At 33.8% G+C, this 13,465-nt stretch overlaps 1 protein-coding gene and 1 non-coding gene across 3 annotated transcripts in view; one reads left to right on the top strand and one right to left on the bottom strand.

Annotated features, from left to right (window-relative positions):
• Positions 1-1,972: 1,972 nt before the first annotated feature.
• Positions 1,973-13,465, bottom strand: part of snap25b (synaptosome associated protein 25b) — a 33,585-nt gene continuing 22,092 nt past the window's right edge. Inside the window, exons 5-8 of one of the 2 annotated variants that reach the window (XM_052579725.1) lie at positions 11,073-11,187; positions 6,228-6,344; positions 3,992-4,136; positions 1,973-2,796 (exon numbers count right to left, since the gene is read on the bottom strand). In XM_052579725.1, the coding sequence (XP_052435685.1) occupies positions 2,728-2,796; positions 3,992-4,136; positions 6,228-6,344; positions 11,073-11,187 (446 nt within the window). In that variant the 3' untranslated portion in view covers positions 1,973-2,727. Of the gene's footprint in view, positions 2,797-3,991; positions 4,137-6,227; positions 6,345-10,757; positions 10,876-11,072; positions 11,188-13,465 lie in introns of both variants that reach the window. The other variant, XM_052579724.1, reaches the window with a different exon arrangement.
• trnal-uaa (transfer RNA leucine (anticodon UAA)) lies at positions 13,257-13,339 on the top strand. Its single transcript has one exon. It is a non-coding gene; the product is annotated as a tRNA-Leu (tRNA).

Below are 13,465 nucleotides of genomic sequence, written 5' to 3'. Positions count from 1 at the left end.
CAGTGTAAAATACTGTATCAGTGTACATCTAGAAGTCACTGATGCATATCTGCCAAATGCATTTCCACAAATGTGCCAGAAGAAAATCATCAAGAGATTGCAGAGCAGTATGAAGCACGTCTCAGATAAGAGCAGAAAGATATTGCAGTCTTGGCTGATGATGCTTTCTTGTGTGTTTTGCTTTTGAGGATGTGCGACAAGTGTGTCATGTGAAAGTCAGGACTCAGGCTACGCTTGAGAACATCTCTTTCAGCTTGGACAACAGAGGACATTATCTCCATCTGATGAGAGCAGCATTGTGCTTCTCCACAACAAAGAGAAAAACAAAAATGGATTCATATTTCTGGATTTATATTTTGGTTGATTTGCTTCTCAGCCTGGTTGTTTAATAGTATCAAAAGTGAGACCATGTTTCTTGACCACTGAACATTTTGAACTCTGTAACATGAATATGCTCTTGTTGTAAGAAGTATTTCTAGCCATTCACCATTCACCATTCACATAGTAATGCAATGTATGATTTTAAAATGGGTTTTAAAGGATGAATTTTGCAATTTGAAGTTTTCAACTTCTGATGATTTCTAAAATGTGAAAGAGAAAAAGGCAACGAATAAGTCTTTTTTTAAACAAAGGTCAAAACTCCTTTTATAATTTAGATTTTTTAGGTTGCACTCTTGTCATAAATGAATCTATTACTTTTCCTACATCATTTTTTTAACAAAAAACATTGGTAAAATATATATTTGGGAGTCTTAGACCTTTCCAACGATATATAGTTTGTCAAGATTTGATTAGATTTGATTGTAATATAGTGAGGTAACCGTAGGCGTCCCGTATTCGGGACTGTGTGACAGAAAAGGGGTTAATCACAGGCCAACATGTTAGGTCAATATAATATATATTTATTTAATTTGGCTTTAAACAACTTCATTTCACCATAAGCAAAAGCAAAATTAACTGTGATATGACAGAATTTTTCATTTAGGATAATAGTAAAAACATTTTGTGAGTCAACGTTTAATTTAGTTTACTATAAATAAAAACTTAAAAAGACCTTAATGTTAAATGTGATGATTTAAAAAAAAAAAATATGCATGTTTTTGTTACGTACAAACCAGAAAAAAAATCACCATACCCATAACAATTAATGCAATCAGTAAAGCGAGCCAGAAAATACAAAAAATAAAATAAAAATAAAGAAATAAAGAAATGTATATATATATATATATATATATACACGTTATTATTACTGTTTTATTATTTAAATTTTTTTTTAGAGAAGTGTTTGTTGCTTTTAGAAAATGTGACCATATGAAAAGCAGATTTAAACTTTTTATTTATTTATTTTTTATTTTTTTGAAAAACTTTTGATAAGGGAAACCTTTTTTTTCAAGTATATTATATGGTTAGAAATTAGTGCACTACACAAGCAACATCTGTTCAAAATTCACCCCATGTGCACATAATTAAGCTGTTATATATAATTGTATACATAATTAATTAATTTGTAATAAAACTAATTATTTAAATTTTTTAGTTTAATGTTTTAACCAATATATTAAGCCTTGTTTACTATGACCTGTCCATTATGGTGTGTAATCTTCTCACATAATTGACATTTTTCCAGCCTGTTAATAATGTTGCTGTACATTACTGGCAGCTGACTTCAATAATCACGATTGGACAGCCGTCCCCTAACACCCAGGTTTACATTTGCTTGTGTTTATCCATTTTGAATGTATTGCACCAGTGTGTGTGTATTTGTGTTATCAGCATTTGGAAGTACTTAGTGACGTTGCCAGGCATAATCCACGTAAAGCCCCTGGTTCAAAGAGGATCTGGGTTAGCACAGCACACAGCTACTCTAACACTCATGTATCAACAGCAAACACTTGCTATTGTCTCTGTATTGGGAAGATATTAAATCAGATACGAAACATCACACAAAAGAACCGATGCAGAAAACAATAGATTCAGGTTTATTTAGTTTTTATTGGCATTTAATTCCAATTTTACATCAACTGACACATTTTGCAGATGTATAGAAATAAAAAGTGGCACTATCGTGATGTTGCTTCAAACCGAATGCATATACATGCCCATGCTGTATGGTAATGTCTACACTTAGTGAACGACGCAGGTAAGAATACGTGAAAGTGACAAGCTGTATACAGTACATATGTTGACCACTTTAGGTGGAATAATCATTGCTGAACACTGTCTAAAGGCGATTACAAAATGGCAGGCTAAGATAAGCAATCGGTCATGTGATCTCCTGCACCTCACAGTCTAATTCGTCTCCTGTCCCGCTACATCTGAATATGAAGCATGGCTTATATCGAGTAAAACACAGAGCATGGACACACAGATGACTGAAAACCTTTAAGAAACTTCATCCTAAAAATTTGTGTATATGTATATTTAATAAATATACACTTTAAAAAAACATAAAGAAACCAACAAAAAGAAGAAGAAGAAACTTCACGTGAGCTCTAGCCATCAAATATGCACAAATGTACATTTAACCTTTGGAGAGAAAGATACAGAGTAAATGTGACCATTTACTAGACTATCAGTCAAGACAGACGCACAACGACACTTCCTAGATAGAGCGTAGAGGGGCTGATAAGTGCATGAGTGCAAACCGGTCGGGTGAAAAGCACACGTGCACTGTTGCAGGTATACAGCGGGGAGGGGAGAGGAAGCCAAAGCACTTCTCGCAGGGGTTTAGCCGCTGCCCAACATCTTTGTGGCGCGCTGGTTGGCTTCGTCGATCCTGGTTTTGTTAGAATCGGCCTAGAAGACAAAAATAATAGATACAGATACAATAAGTGTTTTAATACAGTAATTTATCAAATATTTTTTTGTTAAAATTAGTAAAATATTACAACAAATATTACCTAGTTTATTACTTTAAAATGTAAACAATATATACATTTTTTTATTGTATTATATTGTGATTGATTGTCATGAAAATAATGATTTGAATATATAAGAAAGTGCAACAAATGCTACCTGATATATTACTTTACAGGTTTTACTTTAAAATATTGGAGTACTGTCAGATTAAATTAATAAGAAAAAATAATGATGATTATTATTATTTATGATTATATATATATATATATATGCTTTATAGTGCTGAAAATTGGTCATGCTTGATTGTCTTAATATTTATTAATAATTTAAAATGATTAATTTTGTGATTCCAGAACTTTTATACCTGTTATTCAATTAATGAATAATAAATATAATTTATTTTAATATCTTAAAATATTATATTTTATTACTGATTCATAGTTATGTATTTATTTAAGCCCTGAAGGAGAATCACAATTCATTTGGTAATTTATGAAGCTTCATGAACTGCTGGTCAGTAAAATTAATATTTATTGAAAAGAAAACTAACTTGATTTTAGTTTTTTTAGTATTTTAATGGAGTTAGACTACTTTAATATATTAATATGAATAATAATATTAATTATGTTTATAGTAATATATTAACTGAAATCCTAGAATCAAGTTGAGAAGAAAAAATATTATTAATTTTTTCTTAGCATTATGTTACATTAGCATTAACATTAACAATTATATTTATTATATTCATTATAATATATTAATTGTAATTATTTAAATAAATAATTAATATATTAATTTAATCAATTTCATGCTGCAGCCCCCTTGGAAATTTGTTGAAGATACCAGATTGAAAACTAATCTTCTGAGTGAGAAATAGCAATAAAAATGCACAATAATGATGAATACAGATGCCCTTATAAAATGCATTTATGATCCAAAATTCTTAATTGCTCTATTCCAAACAAATATTGATCTCAGAAGGTATTTTTGCAGTGGGATGTGACATTACAAGCACAATCAAGCATCTTGTGGTATGATTAGAAGCTCTTATCTCATGACAGAGTTTGCAGTCTCTATTGATGCTCTTGTGTTGAGGAATAATTTCTCCAATATTACAGTATCATGATCTTACCATGTCCATAATCCTGTCGATTTGACGGTTCTGGGTGTCGATCTCATTGCCCATGTCGAGAGCCATGTGGCGGAGGTTACCGATGATACTTCCCACCTGCTCCAAATTCTCATCCATTTCATTCTCTCGTGCGTCATTTGTTACCCTGAAAACAAAAAAACAAACAAAAGAAAAAAACAAAAAACAGACTGGGTTTATTGAGAGCACTGATTGAGATGGACACAATATCCTCAGGATGATTTTTACATCAAAGTCAACAGAGAAATGCATTCACAACCCATTTTACTTCCATAACGTGAAATAAAGCATCATGAAATAGACAGGAAAAGATTTTAAAACCCTTTTTTTCCCCATGAACTAACATGCACTAATGAATCACAAACGTAATAAAAAGTAATAAAAGTAATATTTGATTTCATAGTAATCCTAATCTGTCCAATATGGAAGCCGTGTCATAGATAGAAAAAGAAGAAGGTATTTTTGACTTTTTATTTTATGCTTTATACTATGCAATTATGATGTTTTTTTTTATGTTATCTCAGAATTGTTTTAGAACTGAGTTAATTAAACTCAGTAATGAGAAAAAAATAGTGACATTTTATCGCACAATTCCAAGTTTTTATTTATTTTTTTATTTTTTTAATTGCATGATATAAGGTCCGAATTGTGAGATAAAATGTCACAGTTAGCTCTTAAATTTTTTTTATTCTGTTGCGGAAACATGCATCCATAGTCTGAAAGGTTTTCAGGACAGAAAAAGGACATTAAGCACGTGATAATACAGTGGGCGAATCTGTTTACTCACATTACCTAAGCCAAGGATCTGTCTACACGAGAATGACTAGAACAACTGTCTAAAACAATTAAGTTGTATATGGACTCTAGCTAAACATTTCATTTTGTTTGCGGACTGACGGGATATTTTGAGACAGCAGACCAACAACAGCTCAGTGGTTTCATGACCATTCCTGACGTGCCTGAAGCTACAGTCTGGCACAGAGCGGACATTCGTCTTCAACAGACAATAACTGACAAGTGAAGCACGGTGTACTTACTGCTAATACACTAGACAGATGAAAACAACCGCAGCATAATTAGCTTTCGCTCATACAGTCAGAGTTTGGAACTGACAAGGGTATTTAACATGTCGCTCAAATTGATCTGTCCACACAACAGCAGACAAGAGCTAATGATCGAAAAATGTCTGTACTAGCAGGTAACTGAAGTCAATACACTGCTCTAATTGGCAGGTGATGCCTGTAACCATAGCAACAAATAGCAATAGTAAACACCAAGAATTTATATCACGATTTTATTTTGATACCAAATATTTCGAAATATTTCTGCTGCTTTCATCTTCTCTAAAACTCTTTAGTTTCATTTTTTTTCTTGCATTGTACCTAAAATAAACCTGAGAATTCTCAGAAGCTGATAGTAAATTTCATAAATAATGACAAGTCTGTATTGAATTAAATGAGAAAATCTGAGGTAGAAAAAAAATGAAAAAGTATCTTCTTAAATCAAATACTCTGCAATAATCTTTGTTTTATTTACAACTTTAAAAATCATTTTACAGTGTACACTACATATCACACTGATACAGTAATTAATACAATTATATGTTACAATTTAAAAATATATAATTATTTTTGGATTACATTAATGAACAAGATTTTACCAACATTACCATTAATAATAATAATAATAACAATAATAACAATAATAATAATAATACAGTTTTGCATTACTGTAGCATACTACAAACTAGTGATTTGCTTAATTGTCTTGAAAATTATTTTGCAATGCAAAGAAGTCTTAATGAATTTTAATATATTATATAAGACAGTAAGACTTAATATATAAGGCAGTACAACAAATATTATCTGATGTATTACTTTACAATTTAAATAATATCTGAGTATTTCGTCACATTAAATTAATGAATTAAAATATAATAATACATTTTAAATAATTAAATATTATAATTATATATGATTGTTGTTATTATTATGCATTTCCATACTAAAAACTGGTGTGACAACAGACTACATACATTGGTATACATTTTTCCCAGTTGGAATCAAATTCATGATGTTGGTTAACAACAAGGTTATAAAGTAAAATTTAAAATTTATATAATTTGTCAAAATATAAGAAAAGGACAACCTCAAAAGTCTACTCACCAAAGTCCACTGAACTCTTCTGTATTTGCAGTAATCTCTCCTAAGTAACTGACCTGCGGATGAATCCTCCGCTGATGGCCATCTGCTCACGTTCATCAACCACACGGGCCGGCTGGCTGGACACCACCCCATCCTGGTTATTACCCCATGACTGGCCACCACCTTTCAGCCTGAACAACCACAGGAAGTGAGAAGGACAGTGTGAGAAGACGAACAGTGTTCAGTACCACTATAAAGCACTAAACATGCACTGACAGGAACTACATGCAGATAGAGAACACTTAAGACAGGAAACGGTTGTCAGGATTAACTGCATGTTATGGAATTACATGCATTAAAGGTGCTCATGAATAAATGAACAACACTTTCCTGGAACTAACGTACACATGTCACGTACAGTGGGGTGTGACAGACAATTACATAGACACTGATGGAGATGTGACAGTTAATTAGAGGAGGTTCACAACAATTATCAAGGTGAAGAGACAAAGAGAAGCATTCAGAAGTAACATGTTCTCAGTGAGAACATTCCAAATGTCTAAAGTCTGTTCGATTAAACATTTAGATACAGCATGTTATCATACAGCAGTTAGCATACAGTAAAGGTCTAAGACTTTGTTTTCAAATGCAATCTTTAGTAAGTGATTCTGTAAGTGATGAAATCGGGCCTGCTTGTTCAGATAGTCAATATCCAGTATGTAACAGTCACAATAGTAACTTAAAGACATACCATTTTTTTTTTTTATTCTGCCACCATTTACTCATCCTCATGTAATTTCAAACTTCTGTCTTCAGTGGAACACATAAGAATTTTTTTGTCCATATAACTGCTGTTATTGTTCAAAAAACAAAAATAAATAATTAAGATGAGACACTGCAGGCAAAAACACTGTTTCCTCAAGCACCTGTCAATTTTGAGATTTTGGTTTTTCATAAAGTGCTTTTTCAAACTAGTGGAAGGAAAACATCCAAAAGATGTTTGTTTTCTGGCTGTTCAAAGTATTTTCTGAATTACTGAGTGACAAAAAAAGATAACCAGAATTCCCTCTGTAAAAACATTTGACTTTAATATGTCCAAAAAAATTGATTGAAATTAGAATTTTGAAACTGACTTCATCTAGTGTTCAGATTTTTGTACAAGACATTTATGCAAATTAGCACATATTTCATTAAATAATGCCTCATTTGCATATTTAAACATAACATATTTGAAAACCTGTAATACAATTTTTTTTTTTTGCAATAATCAATGCAATCAATCAACTGGGTAAGTAAGGTGATAACTATTTTTTTTTTTTTTGCCCTATTCACCTGCAGTGTCTCGCCTTAATAATCTTTAAAAAAAATAAAGGCAAAATTAAAAATAAATACTAATGAAAGGCTTATATGAAAATCAAATATATAATATATATAAAATTATTATATATAAATTATTATAAGTAATAAGTTTAAGTACTAAAATAAAAACTGACATGAAAATAAATTAAAGCTTAATAAAAAAAAAAAGACTAAAACTTAAAATTAGATAAATAAATAAAAGCTAATCAAATATATTGTAATACATACTATAACAGTACATAAATAATACTGCCACTGATTTAAAATGAATAGAAACAGTTTTTTTTTTTGTGTGTGTTCCACAGATGGAAACTCATACAGGTTTGAAACAACATGAGGGTGAGTATGACATAACATTCATGCTGGTGTGAATGATCCCTTTAACTGTTACATTATCTCAAGAGAATTTCTAACACTAAACTGAGAAATGTTGCAAAAATTCAAGAGGACCAGCATATATGTATTTTTTATTGGTGAGCCCACCCTCCCACAGGTTCTTTGAGAAGGCTGTACCATAATGGACCTTAGTAATTCCCCCTCACAGGGCCCAAAAACGTTTACCCACAACGACATCCCCATATTTTTTTGGAAAGTTTTCCTTCAGCTCTTTTGGTACTCATGTGTACTAAACACATTTTAAAATCTGAATTGAAACAATATATGACTGTGATTTGAATGGGGCTTTTCAAAACTGGTTTTTAACAGGTTTGAGGTCCAGATACAAACGTACCTAAAAAATAAGATTATTTTTCTGCTTGTCTGAACAAAGCTCACAGCAACTCTCTAAGCAATGCAGGTGATTTCCTATAAGCTATCCCCTTTCATTTCAACCTTTTATGTAAGATAGGGCTGTTTCTACAGTATATGGATATTTTATGGTACTCATCGCCTTATGCCACTGCCATTGTGACTACAGGAGCTGATATTAAAAGCTCTGACCAGAGGCAGTGAGACTCAACCATGACCTTAATCCTTATGGACACAGGTGCGTGTTTTTAAAAAGAAACATTAATAAAAGTACTAAGGTTAGTCAAAATCTCCTTTACATTCATCTGCGCATGCTTTAAAGTCAACATGAAATCAAAATTGACCTTGTTTACCTTCTTAATACACGTTCTTGTAGTACTGTGCATGATAAATCATCTTTCATTAAATGTAATAACTTGCATCACCCTTGAAATGACATTTCTTTTCGGCTTACAAGCCCTCTAATCAAGTCACCTGTCATAAAAAGACCAGTTTCCCAACCTAATCAATTTCTGATGCATAAAATCAAGCTCCCACTCAACATTTTCCCACTGGATATTCATTACACACGCGTTCCTTTCATGTTGACTTTGAAAGTAAAAAAAAAAAAATAAAGCAATTTACTGTTTTGCTCCGTTACATTTTGATTACTTCAACCCCAAATACATAAAAGGAATAAGCATCTACCCAATAGTTAATATTCATAAATACTTGATCAAACAACTGGCGTTTGACGATGGCCTGCATTACAGTTGATGACGGTTCAACACTTTTCAGCCAGTGACAGTTGCTCACATGAGTATTTATGCAGTGCTTGCGCCATTATGCAAGAGTTGGTCACACAGAATATTATTAGCATAATATTTGCAACTCATGAAACAGAGAATAATAAGAACCAATGTCTGTGCCCACTTTGATACTGTTGAAAACTTGATTGAATGAGCTTGTACATTTACGAGGTTTAAGGGTACACAAAGTCATTTTTTCCTTTTAAATAACAAATCATTTTAAAGTTGATTACAAAATTCCCAGTGAAGATTGAATCCACCCATAATGAGCAAATATGTTAAACAGTGACCGTCTATTCCTAAATAAAGCATTACTTCATTAACTTATCTTCCTATACAAAGTATATAACCATGTCAACATTTAATCATTTATTCAAATAATCTTTGTATGCCATTTAAAAAAATAAGAAGTTCCTACACTAAATTCTGATTGGACGAGCCATATTTGAAGCCATACAGTTCTGCAAGCTCATACTGTTGTTTTCTGCATCAGCAGTGGCTTTCTGATATTGCTAGTCAGTTTCTTCTTTTCTGATTAAATCAGTGTTTTTGAACGGATTGGTTGCTAAGTTAATTAGTTACTTAGCTAAATGATTCAAGGACTTACTCAAAAGCAGTCCCTAGTTTAGTTCCTGGATGAATCATTTTTTTATTTTTTATGAACCAACAATTCAGTGACTCTTAAACCATTTCAGTAAATGATTCAGTGACTCAATGACAGAGAGTCTCTTGTTTTGTTCCTGAATGAATCCGTGATTTTGAACAAATCTGTTGAGAAAATGATTCACTGACTCACTTTCGGTCAATTGTTTCCTTCCTGAACGAATCAATGAATTGTTTTTTTTTTAAATGAAGTGACTCACTCAAAGAGAGTCATTTTATTGTCCCTAAATGAATCAGTATTTTTGAACAAATCCATAAAAAATCATACAGTGACTCACACATTGGTAGTCTCTTGTTTCAAGAGTACATCAGTGCCTATGAATGAATCACTGAACAAATAACCAGCAGATGGAGTCACTGAAAAATCCTCACTGTCTGATTGTCTGTGTAACACACGAACATTGAGGATACAAACAAAGAAATGTCCCACTGCTGATGGACAGTTTATGCTCATTCTTGGAGTGCCACTTAACCAATCAAATTTCGTAGACTAGAACTAAATGACTTAGTGCACCTTTAAGGTATGAATAGCACAAATTTATCAATCAGCTGTACTATAATCAGTTACACAGACCACCATGTTACCCCAATGCAGTGACATGCTTTGCCTTTCAGGAAACCAGCTCTGCCAGCCTCAAGTAAATAAAGCGTGAATTTCTAATCTGCGGTCCACAAAGTTCGTTCATGCAGTGTGTAATGCTTGCATTTCAAAAAGTAGCACATGCATATTAAGCAGGCACTTAACATTTACGAACAACAGTCCTTGACCAACGGATCAGTGAAGCATAGAGCCCAGCATATTTGCGCATTCAGCCGGCAGAGTGTAGGGCCTACAACTATAACTATGGGTTAAACAGTGGCACCGCAGACGGACTTAGCTCTAATACCATCCCCATGCACTGAGAAGTAGTCCAGGCAGAGTGCAGTGGGGGGAAATGGCAGCTACAGAGCGAGCAAGAGCGAGCGTGCAAACTGGCCACGTGCATTTTTTCCTATTTGTCGGGTTCAGGCAGGCAAGCAGGCAGGCAGGCGACAGGCATCACCTACTTGTTACATGGACATGGACATAGACCACAGAGATTTCCTAGATCCGTCAAATTCTTTTCTGCTTCTTTCATGTCCTTATTGATCTGATCCATTCCCTCTTCGATGCGCTCCAGTTGCTCTGATTTAAACATTAGTCAATTACGCCCCCAAAAGAAATAAAGAGTGCGGAAAAGCAACAAGGAGAGAAAGAGAAAGGGAAGGCAAGGAGGGAAAGAGGGACAAAAAGAAAGAGAGAGGCTTAAACATTCACAGTGACAAGAGACAGTCAGACAGCAGCAGACAGGTGAGAGCCTTGGACGCTTCACCAGTACCTACTTGTCGCAGGGACATACAAGTCCACAGCATTTGCCTACATCTTTTAAACTTTTCTCAGCTTCCGTCATGTCTTTGTTGATATGGTTCATGCCATCTTCAACACGCTCGAGTTGTTCTGGTCAGGACAAAGGGGTGACAGTAATGAAATGAGACTTTGCATTCTTGCAGACAAACGATGATGACAGATGACATCTAAGTTGTCCAGAAACACATCAACTCAAAACGTGAGACATTTGAATGATGCAGTGGGTGGCTAGGTAGGTTAGGTCATGCCAAGAACATGGGCAATGAGACGTAGAGCACATATGCAAATAAAAAAAGACTTTTCAACCCACATGCATTTAACTGTTTAATACATGCTCAAATGACAATATGGATCAATTACAGCAATAATTAAATAAATAGTTCACCCAAAATTAAAAATCGTCGTTTACATCGTCCCAAACCAACACAAGTTCTTTGTCCTCCACAAAACACACACAAAAAATATTTTTTTCATCTATAGTTTCATGAAGAACCTTTCCATTCCATAAAAGGTCCTTTAGATTTTTTTTTATATTCTTCATTCTAGGAAAACACTTTTTTTCCACACTTTTTTTAAAGAAGAAGAAGAAGAACCAAAACTTGTTCTTCTGTGGCATCGCTGTGGAAACCCCCTTTTGTAACCTTTATTTTTGAAAGTAAAAATAAAATTGAAAGGGGAAAGACTTGAGCTGTCAAGCTCTAAAATCAGCACTGTATAAGACATTATAATCAATCAGTGGAAGAAGGTTCAGGTTCAGAACAACATAAGAGTGACTTTATTTTTGGGTAAACTATCCCTTTAAAATCAAAAAGCATATGCTAATATTTTGTAACAGGGATGCTCTTCTGAGCCTTTAGGGAATCCAGTGGTTGTTGGCATGCATGCTTGGCATCACTGGGCACTTGCTCACTGTAACTGAGCCACCACTGTCTGAGCTAAACTGAAAAAAGAAACAGTCAGGATGATTATGAATGTGTGAACATCGTTAGCAAATGCCGAGAAAGAAAAAAGATGATCAGAAACAGAACAGAAATAAAAAGCAAAAGAAAATTTGGAGCAGAAATATAAGTTATTGCGTGGTAAAGGGAAGTAAACTGAAGAATTTCATGGTTGATCCTTTATGAACTGAAATGAACAACAGACTGAAGGGATACGCATTCCTGTAGGGCTTTAGAAAACTGTAAAATCCCTGGGGGAGCACAACAGATGTTACAAGTTTATAAAAATGAGCAAATATGATACAATGATTCAAGTGTCTGTTCATCTGTCCTTAATTTAGCATAAAAGCTGAACTAAATGTTTTATTCTACTTTTATTCTTTATGCTATTTTAAGTACAACTGACAGGGTCTAGTGTGAGGTTTCCACCATTTACCGACAACAAGCCAAATGGCTAATTGGGTTATACTGCTAATCTCATGAGCAAGAGCCGCGTGACTGAAGAAAGAGGGGGAAGGAGGCAAGAAAGAGATGGTGGGGGACTCGTCTCATCATTGGTTGACAGTGATATGAAGCATATCATCACTTTTTTGCATCTTGAGTAGAATAACACCAGGACTGACCTAGTGTGCATTGCATCCACTGAGCTATTTGAGTGCCTTTCCAAACTACTAACCAGGATGGCAGAGTGGTTAAGGTGTTGGATTTAAGATCCAGTAGACAAATGTCCTTGTGGGTTTAAATCCCCCTTCCCTGTAGCAGAATTATTTCTATATCAATTTAATTTTCTGCAAATGGTACTCAACATGAGAGCAGGTAGGTCAATTTGTCTGTCATGACAGGGATTCTGAAATTATTCTGATTATCATCAATATCTGAATTTATGACATTGAAGTAAGTGGCCAAGTGGTTAAAGCAATGGACTTATGACCCAGTGGACAAAGGTTCTTGTGTTTGAGCCCCACTCCTGCTAAATAAATGTACAATTTATGTAGAACAGTAATGCAGCTGTATGTGGTTGTTACCAACAAACTGGTTTGTCAAAATTTATTATGAAGTTCTTCTAAAACTAATAAAGCGGGATTTGTCACGAGGATTTGCTGATTAAGGCGTCAGACTTGAGATTCAATGGACAAATGTCCTTGTGGGTACAAACCTAGAAAATGTCAATTCTGTTATGAAAACATTCTATAATTTCTACAACTACAACAAAAGAAAGCAACCAGGATGGCCGAGTGGTTAAGGCGTTGGACTTAAGATCCAATGGATTAATGTCCTCGTGGGTTCGATCCCCACTCCTGGTAAATAAATGTAAATTTTAAGTAGAACAGTAATGCAGTTGTATGTGTCATTATACCAGCTTCTTAAAACTGATTATGCAGTACTTCTAAAAGGAATAAAGAGGGTTTGACTTTCACAAAGTCACCAGG

The sequence above is a fragment of the Carassius gibelio genome, chromosome B17 (assembly GCF_023724105.1).
Source record: "Carassius gibelio isolate Cgi1373 ecotype wild population from Czech Republic chromosome B17, carGib1.2-hapl.c, whole genome shotgun sequence".
Lineage (NCBI taxonomy): Eukaryota > Metazoa > Chordata > Actinopteri > Cypriniformes > Cyprinidae > Carassius > Carassius gibelio.
This window is presented reverse-complemented; position numbering and strand designations above follow the sequence as displayed.